The sequence below is a fragment of the Athene noctua genome, chromosome 18, assembly GCF_965140245.1.
Source record: "Athene noctua chromosome 18, bAthNoc1.hap1.1, whole genome shotgun sequence".
NCBI classification, from domain to species: Eukaryota; Metazoa; Chordata; class Aves; order Strigiformes; family Strigidae; genus Athene; species Athene noctua.
The window spans coordinates 2,454,738-2,474,437 of NC_134054.1; the positions used below are offsets into that span (position 1 = coordinate 2,454,738).

General features: G+C 39.1%; 1 protein-coding gene across 3 annotated transcripts in view; it reads right to left on the bottom strand.

Annotated features, from left to right (window-relative positions):
* The window catches only part of MYH10 (myosin heavy chain 10), a 104,154-nt gene that overhangs the window by 70,020 nt on the left and 14,434 nt on the right, over positions 1-19,700 (bottom strand). For all 3 annotated transcript variants that reach the window (XM_074922326.1, XM_074922325.1, XM_074922324.1), the window contains exon 3: positions 17,804-17,960. In XM_074922326.1, coding sequence (XP_074778427.1) covers positions 17,804-17,960 — 157 coding nt within the window. The remainder of the gene's footprint in view (positions 1-17,803; positions 17,961-19,700) is intronic.

Genomic DNA, 19,700 nt, shown 5'->3' on the forward strand with positions numbered 1-19,700 from the left:
TTCAGCATGTAAGCAGACACTTGAGTGTGGAAAAAAGCACCTATAAGACAACTTGAATAATGCAACTTTTGATATCAGCATAAATATCTTGCAAGTTACTCCCATATAACTCAATACAGTTTCATTATCAGACTGAGCCAAATCATCAACTTCCAGTCTCTTAGGAAAAGGTACGTCACAGCTCTGCCACACCAACAGCTCAGTTTGTCCCCAGAGCAGACTCTGGTGCTTTTCTCATCATAAGTTAAAGCAACTCAGCTCACTAATCAAAGATACTCAGTATTTAACTCAATCAGATGATTATAAGCATGAGGATGAGTATGTTATAAGAGAGGATGAAATAAGAGAACCAAGCTCTTAATCCAAGCTACATCATAAGATCAACCCTTTGGTTTTAAACCAACACAAAAGTTCCATTGGAATCTATCACTTCAGAGATATACTGCTTGGATTTAATTATCCAAGGTCTTCAAACTACACTGAAGACCATAACATTCAAGTCGCACAGAGAAGGATTACTATAGTATTCTTAATTTGAAAAGCAAATTTCCAAAATTATGCAGAGTCTATGAATAAAAACAGAGTTTGAATTTCTGCTTATGAAGTAGGCTTTTTATAGACTAGCATTGTCCTTTGGAATGGAGGAATTTGGAAGCACAAAGGCAATACAACCTGGCACTAGCCTTAGGCTGAAGCTCCCCCACTGCTGTCAAATTGAGCTGCCATTGATGTCTCTGCTTCCTCTGCCCAGTATCACCATCCCATTCCTCCCTCTGAACCAGCAGTGGACTCCAGAGATGCAGGTGATGCCTGTTCAAGTAGCTGATGGAACCAACAACCAGATCATCTCCCAGAACCAATTTATACTGCAGCCACACAAACACTGGAATTAGTGTATGGAAAGAGAAAAATCACCTCTTGTACCAGCTACCCACGCTCTGGTCACCCTATAGCTACTTAAAAAAACACTCCCCAGCTTGAGTGAGCTGCAGGCCATTCTCAAATGGATAGCTGGAGGCAGCAGAAGGGGCCACCTCCTCCACCCCCAGCATACACTGACACTGCCTCCCTTGAGCCAGCACTGGCAGTCTCCTATAGCAAACCAATCGGTGTGGCATACCAGCAGAAAACTCATTCTATCAAAATACATAAATACATAAAGTGACTAATCATTAGATTGGCTTACACTATATTGAGCTATATATTTAGCATCTGGAAGTATCAGACATGGAAGCAATTCTTTCACTCCTGCTCTCCTTAACACCTACTGCTGTAGAGCTGAAAGACATCTTACGGATGTAAAAAGCAGCAGGCACGTTAGGGAAACGCAGTCATACAACACTGAACAGTACGAACACTTTGAAGAGAAGCCAAGGAGAATTACCAGAATACAAGGACAAGAAGAATTACAGCTCAAAGCTATTTTTCCCTACACTGTCTTAAACCTGCTTTGCTCTCATCTCCCCAGAATATGCTCTGGGGAAAGCAACTGGCAGCTCCTCAAACAAACCTGTTGCTTGGCTGCAAGAGTTGCCATGTTTTTTTGTTTGAAAATCCAGAAAGAATAGATCCTGATGTTTACCTTACTATGTACATATAGTAAAACGCATGAAGTTTTGACTGTTAGAACACAAACCATTTTACTCCACATCCGCTCTCTCACCAAACTATGGAAGAATCTTCCGGCCCCTAGACTAGACCTAATGAAATCCCTGTTAAATCTGGGGAAGGCTCCAGACGTACATTAAACACATTTGTTGGGTAATTGGTTCAGACAGGATGTTCTGAAAAGTCATAGCTCAAAGCTATAGAGTCTGTCTATAAAAGAAATACTGTATTTTAACAAAGCAGCTTTTCTTAAAAGCATGACTTAGTTCTGTTTTGGTCACACTATAGTCATTCATAAATTGATACAAGATAATCAAATGAAAAGGAAGAATCTGTCTTCAAATTTCCTGCCAAAATTCAAAGGCAGTAGCATTGCAAGCATGGAGTTCTTATCACAGAACAGAGCTTACAAGTAAACGGATGCCCACCCTCTACAACTATCTTTGCTCCAATTGCCCTTCACTATATTGATATTTTAACTGCCTTTATCCCTCAGTTTTGCTCAGAATGAATGGAAGAAGCCATGTGGAGTTATCCCACAGAGTGAACCACCCATTTAGAAAGCCATTTTTTGACCTTAACACAAATATGCAAGTCTGAAAACAATTCCACAGATGTATCCCTGCTTTCAGATTTAACATTTGATTATTTTGGCAACTACAATTCTTGTCAAATACAGTAACTTTCATACAAACATTGACTGTCTCTCAATCTCCCTGCCCTTCCTTTAAGTATCTTTCCTTTTGCATACAGCCTTCATTTAGGTAGGAACATTAACTAATTGTGCCAAGATAAAAAGGTTAATTCTAGGAAAGCAGTGAAGATGGATGTACACAAGTATTAACCTGCTTTCCCAACTCAGGCTGAACAAAAAGCTATGGGCTTTTTCCATCCAGCCATCAACCAGCAGGAAATTATGGAGAGGAAAATGGTTTTTATTGTATTTACAGGTATATCAAGGCTTGTCCTTCCCAAAACCCAAGCACAAGACTCTTGAAGTTTATTTGTTTTGACATGGCCTTTCCTTTTATCTCTCCAGAGCATGAAATATCTATTCAGGAAGGATAAAATGCCAGCCCCATTTCTGTAGCAGGCATAACCAAAAAAAAGTTACTGCTTATGTTGGGGTGGAAGAGGCAACTTCTTTGATATTTCTCAAATAGAAGAAAGTGTTGTCTTTCTAAAAAGAGCAGCGGTATAGGGGGAATGGAGGATTCTTTTTTATTTTAAGACAGTATTTAATACTCAGGTGCCATAGACCATAAACCAAGAAAAGCTTGGTTCCCTGGTCAATAGACTTGTTTGTTGTGGATGTCAGGCTTGGAAGATCTGTGCATATTTGCCCTCTACTGTAGGTGAACAGGCTCAAATATCAATCTATTCAAGGACATTTAAAAATTGAATTCCTGACAAGTTTTGTGAAAATGGGTCACTGCCTGGAGGAAAGAGACCTTCCCATCAGCACAGATTTTGCTGCTGCCAGAACATTCACAGGACTGGGCCACAAATGCTACGTAACAAAACACGCAGGTGGTCTGACAATCTGTCATTCTTCAAGTTCCAAAGACCATTTTTTTTCTTTTTTTTTTCCTCCTTTAAACTAAGTCCTACTAGACTGATAAGCATGGAAAGAGATCTGGTTACAGAGATGAAACATGCCTTTATATTTTGTGTTTGTCTTTAAAATGTTGCCTAGTTACTCCATAAACTATCAAGCACTTAACACTATGAAGTGACTTGCAACAAACATCTCTAACAAGCCTAATAGGAAGACTGACAGGCACAAGTTTGTTTCCCAAGTATCTACCTTACTGCAGAACAAATATACCCTGACACACTTACGCTCACCATGAGATTTCTGCAATAGCACTGTTTATCCTACATTTCACCTCTACTTCTGGTTGTGCAATGATCTTTGCTATTTACAGCTTACTCATTCATTCTTCAATGCACATTCTGCAACTTCACAAAAAGAAGACAGTTTACAGGAATACAGTCAGTATCTTGCCAACAGTAACACATTACACAATGTGAGCTTTTCAGAAAGCATGTAATTTACTAACACTACAAAGCTGATATTTCAAATTATAAATGCCCAAATTTTATCAAGCCAGTACTGGCTATTTAAGGAAGCTGAACCTACACATGCCCCGAGGATCTGATGTGACACATTCACCGGTTCTGAAGGAGCTGAACTATATCATTGTCAGGTTACTCTTTGGGAGGTTTCAGGCTACTAGAGGATGGTGACGTCACAGGTATCTTCAAGAAAGGCAAGTAGAATCATTGGATTGTCCTTCTAAGGACTAAAAGGCCTCAAAGCTGGAAGGAACCTCTGAAGGTCAGAAGTGATCAAGGGCACTGGCACTCTTTAGGGGAAAACCATCTCTCGATGTACCCTGAATCTGCATTTACCTTTCTACTTGCTTTGTCATCATCAGCTTATTTGAGTCCTGGTTAATTTTTACATCCAAGTATGACTTCACTGAAACTGTCAAAAAATGAATTTGTAGAAATTCTCATTGTTTGTCCTAAAACATGTAACACTAATTTATACTAGAAGAAAGATCAAATTCAGGTGCACTTCACTCCTCATGGGTATCCAGTGGGTTTAAGATTTAGAATAATAATATTTATCAGTTTTGCTTCATCAGTGCTCAGACACTTTCCACAAAACACTCAAAGCCCCCAATGCTGGCTCAGACACTAGTCCATGAAGAATTACAACAAATCTCTCCCTCTAGCCTAATGCCACCCGCTTCAAAAGAAATACAATAGTGCTGTTTTAAATCAATTACCAATTCCCAACTTTGTCTGTTTACCTAGTATTTCCCATATAGCATGATACAAGACAGAGCCAGCCAGTGTCTACTGCATTTCCTCTACCTAGAAACCAGCCTGAGAAAGCTGTCAGGTTGAACTGCCACAAACCACTTTTGACAGACCAGTATTTCTCTCTTGCCTCTGTCTAACTACTCCAAGGTACTGCCAAGTCTTTAGTGAAGGGCTGAGAAAGCACCTCTTCACTGTGGGGTGGGGGCATTGATGTAGACTCTCTATAGGTGTTCCTACTATTCGTGAAGTCAAAATAATAAAAGGTTTTGGGTTTTTTTTTTAAAGTGGTTCTATCCCTTACTCTAAAAGATGTGAGATTTGAGATAAATCACAACAGCCATACTTCAGTTTTGCTTGCTGACCAACTGCTAAGTATGTTAATTATTACCAAATGAAGCATAGCAGAGGTCAGTCAAGCCCCAGTCACAGTTTACCCTGCAACTTGTTTATGGCGAACCATAGCACTGAATACAAGTATTTCTTGCATGTCTACAGCAGACTTCATGACCACACTCATTATTCACTCGCTCACCCCAGACAGCTCAAGCTGCTGCATGAGCACCCCAGCACAGGCAGAGCGCAAGTGGCTAAACCTACCACAACATCATCAGACCTGGGAAGAATAAGCCAAGCTATGAACTGAGGTTATTTTAGAAGTCACAAGTTAAGTATTTGCAACATTAGCTTGAAATTATCCAAATTCCTAAAGAAAAAAATTGTGACATTTGTTTTCCAAGTTGCTAGCCAGGGCTGAATCAGCATTAAAAGGAGAAAACAAATAGCTGTTAGACTACATCCTGCCCACTTAATGAAACTGTGGGTAGCTTCTCCATTACATACCAGATAGAATTTGAATTTTTTTTTTAGCCCTCATTAAGTTTGAAGAAGCTCAAACATGTCTTATGTTTTCACTGGCAGTCTTTCACTACCTTTATTAACTATCATTAAGAGAAGCTTTAGTAAAGTCCAACTTAAAACAGAGTTGCTACATTTGTGAGCAGAAGTTAATAGGTAACACATTCCTTCCCTAACAAATTCATTCAAACAGGTATGGATTTATAACAAGACTCGCAAACACCCCTAATCTATTATGTAATACCAAATTTATTTAGCCTTTTGAAAGCGGTGACTGCTGTAGTTTAGGAGATAAGCAGAGAACACAAGTCAGCCTTCAGTTTGGAGAAAAACCAGAGAAAGGCACAGTCCCAAGGGCTGGTCTGTGCTGTGAGCAATGGGGGAGATGTGCAAAGAGCCAATACATGAAGAGAGCCATCGCTGTGACCGTGAGAGTGCTCCTGGTGCACCACACCATCGAGCCAGAGGGGCAGCTACAACTTGTGGGACTGATTTACGGTCAAAGCCAACAACTGGCTCTCACACAAGTGTTTAATGCAACTTAGCTGAAGGGCAGTTACAATCCATAAGGCAGCAACTTCTTAAACTGCTCCAGCTAGAGCTGCAAGGACTCGCTTACTTATGCTTATTGTGCTTCAAATGACACTGATGAGTAGTTCTCAGCCTTCCTGATTTGTGGCTCCCAAAGAGCTTTCCCAGTAGAAATGAACAGCTCCTAAATCTTCTACACAGGCCATCCCTATGCTTACTTTTCAGTTTTTATTTGCATGCTGCTTAAAAGTAACCTAAAATTAGTAGTAGCTGTCAGGACACAGGCTGGAAAAGGTTTATTTTGACTGTAGAGTATTCAGCATAGTCGTGGTTTCTGTTCTCCATCAAACCTGCTTAAGTCATTCCATTTCCCCTGTAGTACAATTTTGCCCAGACAAAGATTACATTGTCAGCCGAAACAATGATTCAAGGTGGTCCTTTAACTGTAATATCTGCTATTTAAGCTCATGCATCTTTTGCTCTTCTCCTTCCCAAACAAATAAACACACACAAAACACTTAACAAAACTGGCTGTGAACCAACTTTCAGTCTAGTGGGCTCACCCTAAGCTGTTTCATTATGCCTGAACTCCACAAGTTTCGAAAGATAGCAAGTACGATAAGAGCACATAGCTGGGCTTTCTAACTTCAACGCAACAGGGTCAGTGGTTTGGCTTTTTGTTGTCAGTCACACATAGGACAGGACACAGCTCATCCAGCACATCACCCCACCCCCAGTAAAGTCAGCCACACTACACACACCAGTGATTTTAGCACATCACCTAGCAACAGCTAAAAAGTTGTTTTTTTTCTGATGGGTATTTTCTAAGATCCATAAAAAGTCTTTAGTTAGTAAGTTTAATTAGTAAGTTTATCTGAAAATATTTTAAGTCGCAGATTTGCTGTATAGACTTCTTATGCCTCTTCAGCAGTGGAGTTATTACTTTTTCCAACCACTAAAAACCCTAAGTTCTAAAAAACTTTCCCAAGAGAATGTGCAAAAACCACTGTTACAGTCTCATGAGACATCTCAGGAGACTGAAGTTCATGAGCTTCCACCCCTTTACATGCCAAACTGTTGAGGCTAACTACCTTGTGAATGTGGGAAGGTACAGCACAATCAACTTTCTGTGCCATGCAATGTTCAAGATGTCTGCAATTAAGACTGGAGAGAGGGAGAAATGCATATCTAGAGTTAAATGAGACAGTTCAAACACTAAAATCCTTTCCTCAAAGGACCCAAGTTATGCTACTTTCTTATATTTTAAACACAGACTTCCTCTAGGTTTGATTCTGAGCAGTTTTTAAGGAAGTTCAATAATTCAGAGGACACACACCACACACCGCCTACCCTCTTGTGCTTAAATCACCACTAAGGTCTCTAACTGTACTTCACAATTCCAAGTTGCACAATATAAACCTTGTATATAGGTATAAACCTATATAGCTTTTAAAGAAAAATTCACAGATCTATTTGGATCACCTTTCCTTTGGAGGAGAGACACTCACATGCACTTGTGAAGACACACAAGCATTTTCTTCTACCCTTTGCCATTTTCCTAAACATAAGCATCATGTATTCCTTATGTTATTTTCAGGTGGAAATCCTTAAAATCCTCTTCTCTCTCTCTCAAGCACATAGACCCAACACAAACATTTATTCCTAGAAGTATAAAGCACTAAAATTCTTGATAGTTTCACAGTATCTGCTGATAATTAAAGTAATCCTTCCCTATCAGAAATGGTCATGAACAATCACTGTTTACAAAATGGCTTTAATTGGTGCTTTCTTCTACATAGCTTAATACTGTTTCCATCTAAAAATCTAGTGTATATTACCCTAAGAGAGGGGTAATATCTCCCTATGGAGAGGAGGAGGGGAACAGGAGGAGCATCTCCCCACCAACTACAACTTTTCTCCACCCATTTTCAGCACCTAACACCCCCTTTCTTCCACCCTTAGTCTTCAATAAGAAAGGGATGTGAAAAACAATGATATGAGAAAGACAATAATCACTGGAGGAATTTTTGACCCAGTAATTTCTGTGAATTCATTCCTGAACTAAAGGCAATGTTTCCCTGTGGTTTTGTGGAGAAAAACTTAACCTCATCTTTTAAATCTATCTCATTTGAGATGCTGAATGTCACCGTTAACAACTACCACTTTAAAAAGAGATACAATGACATTTTAGCAGATGCTGCCTCTTGGCCAGTTTAACACTTCAGCATAGTAAGTAATAATACTTATGGAAAGCACCCCCATAAAGTCTAATCAAGCTCCATGCAGTCACAATAAACTAATACCTGTGCTGCAGCTTCCAATAGTCTCAGCCTCTTAAAAGCCAGCTACAGCAGACCCCTGCACTTCTACCACTCCTGCACACTGCAGTGAGGCTCCACAACCCTCCAGAGTTATGAAGACACAGACTATTGCCATTTAACCATGGGCACTTTTATATGCAGGTTACTTACTGATACACAACCAGAATCAGTATCACACTCCAAGAGCAGATAACATAAGGACCAAAATTAGAGGGTAAGGATGAGTGCACTTTCCTAGCAGCCAGCAAATTCTGCAATTTACTTATTCATTATCCTCAGACTTCAAGCTCAGGTATTGCCCAAATGGCTTTTTGGACCAGCTTAGGCTTTCAGCACGCACTCTATCCTGAGGTGCAGACTACCACAGTTTAGATGTGCTGTTAAAAAAAATTGCTTTTGTTGAACATGTCATTTGCAAATTCCAAGTAATGACCCTTTGTTCTTGCATAGGAAGAGATGGGCTGGGGGGAGGATCGCTACTCCCTCTCCCCTGTGCCACTTCAGATTTAGACTTCTGTCACATCTGACCTGAATTATCATTTCAATGCTGAATACAGTTCTTAATTTCAGTTGGTTATTGAATGCCTTCCTGTCCTACTTCCTCTTCACCCAAAGCGGGGAAGGCCAGAGCTGAACAAAGAGTAAATGTATAAAATGTATTGTAAGTTTATGGCAAAACTATTTCCTGGTTTGATCCCTTTTCCAGTTACTCCTTACATTCTCCATCTGATTTATAACCATTGCCAAAGACTGCATTTAACTTCCACAGATCTGTTTCACCCCCTGCAGCTCCTACTCAGGCAGTAACAGCTCCAACACGACTAACCAAGTGAATTCCCCCAGTACACCACTGTTGTGGAGTCATACACATGGAGTCTCACAAACTATTTTAACGTCCTATACACTGAGGCACAGTTCTTCACATCAGGCTCTCAGTTCTGCTACCCTGGATAACAATATAAACCAAGTACCCTCTCCCAACCCCCTCTTTTTTCCAGGCAACACATTTATAAACAAGAAGTATGAACACGATGAGTGCAGGTTCCATGGGGTTTTCAGCAGTAACCCTGCCAAACCATAAATAGCAGAAAACAATGGACACGATTGGTCAATCTTTAACCAGTTCTTTACATATATAAAGGCCTTTTCTCATATTGCAGTTACACAAGAGCCTCTGGTTAGGATTGTTATCAAATTACTTTTGAAAACCACATGTTCCATATCAGACAGCCCTCCCTTGACCATACAGATTCATCCACAGATTAATCCATTTGCAAGACATGACCCCTCTTTAGAAAACCCATATGAAGTCTTTATACAGGATTCTATGCATACGTACATCCCTGCGCAGACTAGGTTTACAGTGTGGAACAATTTCTACCAATGTGTTTGATACCAGTCATGAGCATACTGGTCTTCAGATTCCCAGATCTGAAACAATCTCGGGGACAGCACCCAGTAGCTGACATGTGAGTGCTTTGGTACCAAATCTTCTGCGCCAAATGTTCCTGTGCAGCACAGTCAGTTGGTCTGCTATTCCATCTCTGAGATTAAGAATTTGGTTCTTGCAGTTCGCTACCATCATTTTTCTATTTACTAACCCTTCAGTTTGAGAGTGATCCCCTTATGTTTTCCTCAAAGGAACACTCCCAGCCTGAGAACTTCCCCAATCAACTTCATGGCAGATGCACATAAAGACATGGCATTTTTTCCTGTTTTTTTCTTCTGGGATTTCTTTCTACACATCATCTGATGGCTTTACCATCACTCTGAAAAAGCCCATGAATAAAAAGAATTTTAACCCCCTGGAGTGAATAAATACTCCATGAACTTTTATTGACCTTGCTTTATGAAACAGCATAGTAGAGGTGCACAACACCTTGCAAATCTGAATCACTGAGGAAGGTACACAAAGTCTGCCAGGAGTACCTAAGCAGCCAAATATCTGAAAACATGAAGTATGGACAAGTGAAACAAATCTAGATATACAATGAGATATAAATTGATAATCGTGTTGGTGATGTGAGCCTTGCATTACTGAAGACAAAGAGCAGAACACCACCAGACCCTTACCACTTATCTCTGCTTGCTAAGCGGTAAAAAGTGCTCCTACTTCTTGTCACTTCCTTGCCAGAGTTTAACAAAGGAATTTAAGTAGAGAAGCAGGGGGATGAACAAGGAGCTACCGCAGTTGCTAGCAGTAGCAGTTATAGCTAAATTCTTAGTTCAACACCCCAGAGGAATGCAGACATGACTAACAAAAACCAGTTATTGTGCAAAACACGCAACACCTAGCAGCGCTGTTACAGTGCTATGTGCTGTCAAGATTACAATACATTTAAGTTTCTGTTGCACAAGCAGTAATGTTTTGATGTATGTCATCTGAAGGCTAAAGCCAAGCAGAAGTGAATTATCCATTTCACAACTACGTAGAAAAATTAAATTAAAGCTTCAGAGTAGAGTCAGGTGCTGGCTGGCTAATATGCACGAAATGATTCATCTCATGAATGACTTCATAAGTTGGAATCACAGAGTCTTGAATTCCTGTCTGTAGGCTAGCACAGCCACAATTCAATTATGAGGCCAGCTTACATAGCAAGTTTTAAAATTAAAATCATCAGTTCATCAGAATATCAACCAAAGAGACCATGGAACTTGCTAATCTGCTGCAACACTTCATAACTGGGGAGAAAAAGGCACTAAAGAAACCAAAAATTCTTTATGTTACAATTGTCACTCTTGTCTCATTTTTAAATATAGGAAAGTTACTTCTTGAAGTGCTTGACTGAAGTTTTTTGGGGGTAACTTCAAATAACACTTCTAAGCAACTGAGCCTTAAGAAAAAAGTTGTTTTCTGTAAATATCATGTCTGATTAAGTTTTTTATCTTGAGGCTGAACACCAATAATGAGCAGGGAACCAAACACATTTTGACAGAGAAAGACAGAGGTTAGGAACTGTTGTCACAAGCACTAAAGTAAGAAAAAAGACATGATAGTATACTATAATCTAGTTCTAGAAACTACGTCCAATTGAGTTTGTTCAATAAGTAATTGCTACTGATATCATTCAGAGATGGTCTAGCAAGGTGTGACCATTTAATTCATGAAAATAACTTTACAGTCACTGAAGCACACAGATTTAATATCAAGAGATGGAACAGAAGAGTGAGGGGAAGGAGATGAAATGTTGCACAATAGGTTCAGCTGACTGAAGCATCTCATTTTACTTCAGATTCAAAATATGCAGCAGAATTTTCAGCAGGATGGATTTCATTCTTTTCTACTTGCTTCAAGAATCTCCTTCCCTCCACTCAGCCATTAACACCACTGTATATTACACTGCTATTGGTATACAAACCAATCTTGATGTTAATGTTATTGTTACCTCAGTATTTACATTCCACACCAGCCTGATAGGACAGAGTCAAAAACCAGAAATCACAGTGTAACAATAAAGAGACCTATAAATCCTTCACATTACATTTACCAAGCACCTAGTTCTCTTAGACTGCCATCCTGCACTGTGTAACTAGTTAAAAAGCTTTGGGGAACATCTTGGTAAGTCAAGATGTAATGAAAATATCAAGAATATTAATTACACATATATGAAGTACTATATACTCCTCTCATAACAGAATGCTAGTCATCACTCCCAGGCTTTTTAGTCTCAGAACAATTTTTTCCTCTTCCATTTGAAGATTTAATAGACCTTGTCATATTTTAGTTTCTTTTCTTCCGTATCTTGGGCAGCAGGCAGGAAACAACATCCCCAAAGGGAGCACTTAAATCAAGGTAAACTAAAAATATAGATCAATACAATGTTTTTAAGAGAGAAGTATTGCATCTGTAGGCAGTACTGGCTTCTCCAACACAAAGTGTTCACTTCACCTATTACACCTTTTCCGATAAACCTTCTCTGCAACAGGATTAAAGGCAGTCCTAAAATATCAGTGCTAATTTAGTGCTCAAGATGTCCTCAGGGAAACAGGGTAAAAAAGAGACACTAAGCATAATTATACAAGAGTAGTATTAGTAGACAAGCTGGTCTTTGGCAACAAAAAGCACACCAGTTTTCCTTAATATTTCTTCCAAAGCACTTTTAAGAGTCAATGAATAGAGGCATAATAAAACAATGCCATACTTCCTCTAGGAATACAGTGGGAGAAGAGGAAGGGAGGAGGGAGAAAAGAAAGCCAAGTAAGATAAAAGCACTAGAAAAAATGCATGTTAGTGCTGCTTTTACACAATCAAGTCTCTCTTAATCGTAAAATATAGTCATAGATGAAATATGAGAGAATCGGTTTTCTGAAAGAAAATCCTAGTACCTGCCAAAACATTTCATTCTTACTGCTATAACTTTCAGCAGTACAGAACACTAGCAAATTGTATTACAAACAGAATTAAGGTCAATGTTATCACAGGGATTAGGATACCAACTCCTTATGACCATGTCAACTGTCCAGCAGCCGTGAAAAAGCTCAGTCTAGCACTCTTCTGTGAAGTATGCCAACTCCAACTCTATGCATTTATGCATTTGATTTCTGTCTAGGGCTAAACAGTTTTAATATGCCTAGAAGCCCCTGGGTTATGTGTGCTTACCACTTCAAAATAACATTAGGAAAATTAAGAGAAAGCACAGGAGAAACCCACTAAACCACCCGTGAAGTAACACTTACCCTACTACCACACTACTTTGAAAAATAATTACTAGGAGAGGGGAAATCCAGTATGTAAAGCTGAATTGCATGTTATTATCTTCTGAGGTCAAGGCACTAGGTAATGAGTCTTTTCCTGAAGAGAAATCCTGACTGTCATAACCAAAAGCACCCAATGTCTTCTTCCTTGTTTTCAGTAAGACTGTGTTCACAAAAGTCTTGCAGAAAAGGCAACACTTATGACATCCATCAATCAATGAGGTTTGCTTTTCCCTGCAAAACTTGCCTCAAGTCCCTAGTGCATCACAGCTGCACCACCACTGAATTGTTCATCTGCAACACTCAGCCATTAAAAACAATTCTGTACCTCCCTCTTTATTGTGACAGCTTATGCTAATCCAGTACATCTCTGGAAAATACTACTCCCTCTCCAAAATGGCAAACTGGGCTTTTTGAACATATTCTGTTTCATGGCTCTTCCCCCCTCCCCTTTGTCCTCAATGTTTAACAAGCACTGAAATAGATTTTTCAGCCCATTCTCCTCCCCACTAAAGGGCAGGATGAGAGCTGACCTGTGCAGACTGCGGGGCTGAAGGTCCTCCTGAACAGGAAATTCTTTCAGGGGACAAGAACAGAGAAGCAGTTCAATGACTGGCAGTTAGCAATGCTCCCACACAACCTGTACCTAACAGAGAGCACAATGAAGTGCAGTGCTGTTTGTATCACCACTTTAACAAAATGGAGTATTTCCAGCAACATTTAAGAGAAAGAAAAACTATTCAGATGCACGTGTCAGTTGTTTCTGTCAACCAAAAAACTTTTTGCTTTCATAATCTAAACTAGAAATCTATATTTTGTTGTTTAAACACAAATATTTAAAAATATATAAAACTTCAGATTAGCAGAAACTCAATCTCCAATCATCCATGCTCTGAATTTAAGGCATGAAAGAATTAAGATATTGAGCAAAAGGTTACTCCCTGTACCTGATTATCAGTAGAGAAAAAAAAATGTTTTAATAAATTATGTTGTTGAAAGTCACAGCTAAGGTCCAAGTATCCTGTTAGTCAGTATAAGCACTTCTCAAACACCTAGAAAATTAGTAGTTTATGATTAGCTACAAGGAAAGTAAACATGGATTATACTGAATGAAATACCACTAAAAAAAACAACCAACCACTTTCATTGACCTAAATTAGCAGTTAAGGTACTTCTACAAGAGCATGGTCATATTATCCAAAGGAATTGCATGCCTACAGTTTCAATTTCAGTTTTGAATTGTAATAATTAAACTTCAGATGCCAAATATGGGAAAAGTCAGCATGTTCACGGGTTTCTTTTGATATGAGCATGCTATAATAGCAAAATCTTGGTTTGCAATACTACTGGAATAACTAGTCTCCTCCACTACTTCACACTCTCTACCATCCTGTCTCCACTTCCCAAAGCAACATGTGCACAAATGTGGACATGAACTGTAGGACAGTTTTATAATACTATGTGTTAGTAACTTAGCAAAAGCATCTTGGTCAAGGATTATCCTGCAAATAAATGCTAGCAGATACTGCTGATGACTTAAATCAGAATCACTGTGATTAAAGCAGCTAGCTCTTAGTTAGAGATCTACTTCTACCAGCTAAAAGTTTTATGTATGTATTTTCTGTTTCATTAGTTTAAGACTGAAACTCCAGGAAAACATAAGACATAGTTAGAAGATGAAGGACACTGTGCATTATATTGGCTGGCAGGGAGAACCAAGCTCTCCCTAACAAATTCTAGCACACTCAGTAGTTGACCTTGTATTGCCTCCGATAACCAGAAAATAAACTGAAAATTATAATAATGTCCTACAGTTAAGACAAGTATTATTTGATGTCCTAATGACTAGAAAAACCTTAGTTGTTGTAACTGCAAGTTTTAGTTACACCAAGACAAATTCAGTTCCCTGAAGCACCTCTGTCTATGCTTCAGGTCCCATAGAGGCTCTGTAAGCAAAGAGGGACCAGCACTGAGCAGTGTTAGTGTCAGACTTCTCCACTTACCCCCTATCGACATACTCATTAGGTCATTCTTACTGTGACTGATCACTGCTTCAAAATTACATAAAGCCAGAGTGACTGTATAAAATCACTAATACAAATAGCAGTGAGTTTCATACTTCAAGCAAGCATATGTCCAAAGTCTGTACACCAGCTTCCTCCTAAAGGAAGCAACGTCTGTAAAGTTTCATGAGTCTATTATAAATTCACAAGCAGCACTGGTTTTCTCTTCCTCTGATCCAACCCAATCACACAGAGGCAAGTTCTCATATCACACAGAATCATCTAGGTTGGAAAGGACCCTAGAGATCATCTAGTCCAACTGTTCACCTAGCACAGTTCCCACCTACAGCATATCCTTGAGCTCCAAATCGACCCTAGTCTTGAACACCCCCAGGGATGGGGACTCCACCCCCTCCCTGGGCAGCCCAGTCCAACGCCTGACAACCCCTTCTGGAAAGAAATGCTTCCTAGTATCTAGTCTGAACTTTCCCTGGCGCAACTTGAGGCCATTCCTTCTTGTCCTGTTGCTTTCTACTAGGCTAAAGAGGCTCAAACCCAGCTCTCTGCAGCTTCCTTTCAGAGAGCTGTAGGGGGCCAGGAGGTCTCCCCTCAGCCTCCTCTTCTCCAGACTAAACACCCCCAGTTCCCTCAGCCGCTCCTCACAGGACATGTGTTCCAGACCCTGCACCAGCTTTGTAGCCCTTCTCTGGACACGTTCGAGTAACTCTATGTCCTTTCTGTAGTGAGGGGCCCAAAACTGAATACAGTGATCGAGGTGCGGTCTCACCAGCGCCAAGTACAGGGGCAAGATCACTGCCCTGTCCCTGCTGGCCACACTAATCCTGATACAAGCCAGGATGCCATTGGCCTTCTATCAATTCAGGCTTCTATTCAATCAGGCAAGAACACTTTGCTTAGTAAAATATTTGCCAAGCACAAAACTGCTAATGCCTGTTCTAGAGTTTTTACTTATCCTTAGCAATGCAATTGTGAAGGCAAACCATCAATGGAAAGTTCACTGGCTGGTTGGAATCACTTGCTAAAATAAACAGGGAGTGGCTCTACACAGGTGAAGGGCACCAGAAACACAAATTTAGTTAACCTTGAAGAAGTTATTCCCTAATAAATTGATCCTGTTGCACAGTTTTCATCTATTCTTATTCCAATCTGGGGCTTCATTCTTTCAAGTGAAAAGAATTCAGACTATCAAATTCAAAAAGAAAGAGAAAGGGGGCACAAAAAGACACAGATTTAATACAAAATATATACCTCCATATATCAGTATGGAAAGAAAACAAAACTGTAAGCAAACATATACCATCATGTGAAATTTTTTTTCATTTCATCTTCCAAAAATAGTAAAATTTGTACAGGCAGTAGGATCTCCAGAGATACAAATCAGTACTAGCATGGCATGTGAACAAATATATGGAGCACCTAAAGTGTCATAACTAGACATTGACTTACTTTATTAGAGGACATTTGTCTCAAGAACTTTTGAAAAGTTCTTGGGGCAATTTCAAAAGATAGTGTGCTTTTAGGGTGGGAAGCCCTTATCCACAAAACACTTGAGACTTCTAGGAATAAACTCCTTAAAATAATCTTGAAGTTTGCTCTATTACTCCACATACACTTGTTATAAGGGGTCCTCTGATCTGAGCTGTTAGAGGCTGCTGGTCTAGGTCAAGATGCCTTAAGTTTTGGGTTTTTTTTCCATAAAAGACATGTAAAATCAGAGCCCCAAATATCCATTGAGAAGTGTGACAACTCTCAGTGGCCCCAATTTGATGCTCTTCCATTGCTTGCCCCTGAATCACCCTGCTCAGTGGTGATGGCATAGTTTCTTCTGGGGTGAAAGAGCACACAGCAATCCAGCAACTTGCAGTTTATTATTAAGCAGCCCTAAAGACAAAGGCACAACTGAAGAAACAAAACTTCTAGTGATTTAAAGACAGAAAATGTCTTCTTAAAAGATATTTCATTTGATTACAATGATTAACCTGGTAGCAGAAGTGTTTTCTTAGTTTATGTGAACTAGGTCAAATAGCTTTTAACCTACTTCCAGTACATCTATACCAGGTATACAGCAGAAAACACATTAAGTTTTTCAGACCTGCCTCTTCATTACACGGACTTTTCTAGACACAACATGCTGGTGTTTCCACATCAGTAAAACAGCTGCCTAAGTATGAGACAATATTGGATAGTATGAGCTGTTTCCAACAGACTGTCAGAAGTGCAATTTTACAAGTTCAACAGCATGCCTTTAGTTCAGCACATTCATATAATGTCAGATTCACAGTTTTCGTATTTGTCCAGCAGAGCCTTAAAGCCAAAATTCAGAACATACTGCCCACCATAAACTTACTCTCTATTCTACTACAGACATGACCTATACCAGTTTGGAGAAAAAAAAAATTAAATCTTCAAGGTTCAGGATTTCCCTAACCTGTGTTTGAACTCAAACATACTATTGTTTCATTGTCACTTTAGATTGCTTCTCAGCTGCCAAAACACCAGCTTTTTATAGAATTAGAGACAAGCCATTAACATACTTTAGCTTTCCCTCTTCAGTTACACTTTCATTCTTATTTCATTCAAAGCCGCTGCACTAACATTTTTTGACATGAATCCTACATCTACTTTTTTAAAGAAAGTATTTCTACTACAACTTTCAGTGCCACCAGCCAGCACAGTACACTTCCTATTAGTGTTAGCTTATGTCTGTGCCTCCATAAGTCAGACAAATATGCACAGAGGGGTCAATCTCCAAGTTATTTCTGTTCGGAAAGTGTAGGTTCTAGGTAGGAAAACTTCACACCACCCTTTAAGTAGTAGTAAAGATTATGATCATGTTAGAAATTACTACATAGCTGGATAATGAAGCTCCTGAGTTTTAGATACATTACAAAGAGCTGCCAACTAACTGTCAATTAACATTTAACTAATTCTTACCTTGTAGCATGCATCTATATGCAGATTCAGATATTGCATAAATGTGCGGTGGCATTTCATGGCGCTTCTTCCCTCTGTACATCTCGATAATGTTTTCTGAATAAATCGGGAGGTTCTTGTAAGGATTTATAACTACGCAGAACAGCCCTGAATAGGTCTTAAAAAAATAAAAAAGAGAAACATTTCTGTTAGCAAACAGTATTGAAATAGAGCCATGAAGAGCAGAAAACTCACAGATTCTATAATATTTATCTTAGAACAAAATTGAGGTTTTTTTGTTGAGCAACTCAAAGTACACGCTATAGGCAAATTATTGGCTTCTAGTTCTCTTAAAAGGCTCTTTAATTACCTGCATAAAAAGTAATTTAAAGATAATAAACATGAGGAAATATGAAATGGAGCATCTGATTACCTTCCCACAGATATTTAAATTTCCATTTCCAAGTTGCAGGATTTACAGGCATTTTTCGAGGTTCAACTCCTTCACTAAAATGTTCATTCGAAGTTATGTTTTTATTATCAGTTCCTTCAGAAATAACGAGTAAATAATTCGGATAAGGAAAAAGCCTCTTTCCAACCACCAATATTTCTGCTGTCCTACTGTTTTCTCCTATCTTACGTCTTTCCTGCTCAACGGCTTTTCTCAATCCCAAAGCAGTCTCCTCCTGGAGGTCATTCCCTCCACTGTCCCACCCCAGCTGATGGATAGCCTGGCAGCTGGCACTGCAGACGACATTTCATACTCTGCTTTTAGAGTTGACCATGATCAGAAGTTACCAGGACTACTATACTAACAAGAAGCTCAAACACATATTTTACTTTTCATTGACCCTCTTATTTCATTGACTCTCTTGAGGCATTTCTTGACTAAACAGAAATGCCTCAGTAAAAGTTTTACAAAATTGGGTACACAATACAAGTTACACAAACAGGTCCACATTTCCCTGTAAGTGAAATATCAAAGGCTACTTCAGACAGTTCAATCTCTGCTCCATGGAAGTTATTTTAAAGAAATATATCATATAAATATATATATAAGAAAAAAATGCAGTCGCCCACACTTTGTTATCCAGGAAGCACAGACGAATGTGGCTCAGCTGTATGGGCTTTACTAGGGATCAAAGATCAAGCTCAGTCAGTTTTGACCATGCAAAAACCAGAGCTAATCCATGGTGTTTCCCTGAACTAAGGCATGTGGATGGCTCTTGTCTTTTTCAAAAAAAAAAAAAAAAAAAATCAACTAAACTGATGGTTTTTAAGAAAGTCAAATCTCTCCATTCACCTTTATTTCATAGCATGCTTTGGAAGTGCATTATTTTAGTCATTAATACTATTCACATCTTTACTGGCACAGGAATGTTAGCAAGAGACCAGTTTTGACAGAAACAGCAAGTATCTTTCTGAATGACAGGAAAACTGTTTTTCCTATCTTTGCAGGCTGAAAGAAGGAATGGAGTAGAGAGCATTAACAGCTGTTGAGACCCTACGGTATTAAGCAGGTAACTCTTACAACGTTTGTCGATTTTAAAAAAATATATTTCTGCTACATTTGTATCAGAGTAGCTGAAAATCCTGATCTGCCTGTTTTTTCAATAGATAAAATATTTTATTTGGACAAAAAGGTGCCCTGTTCTTTCTACATCTACAAGTGATTCTGGAAAGACAGACACAAGGGGATCTCTGAATTGAGTCTGGAGCACCACTGGTAAAGGAAAAAAAAAGTTGGTTTTATGCCAGATGTCCTGACACAAGGACATCTTATGTCCTTATAGGAAAACAATCTCTCCACTTTGGTCAGATCTGCTGGATGATAAGCACTGCAGTACCTTACCCAGCCAAACATCTTTGGTAATAAGGTATTTATTTCTCAAGAGAAAGGAAATAGATGTTATCAGGT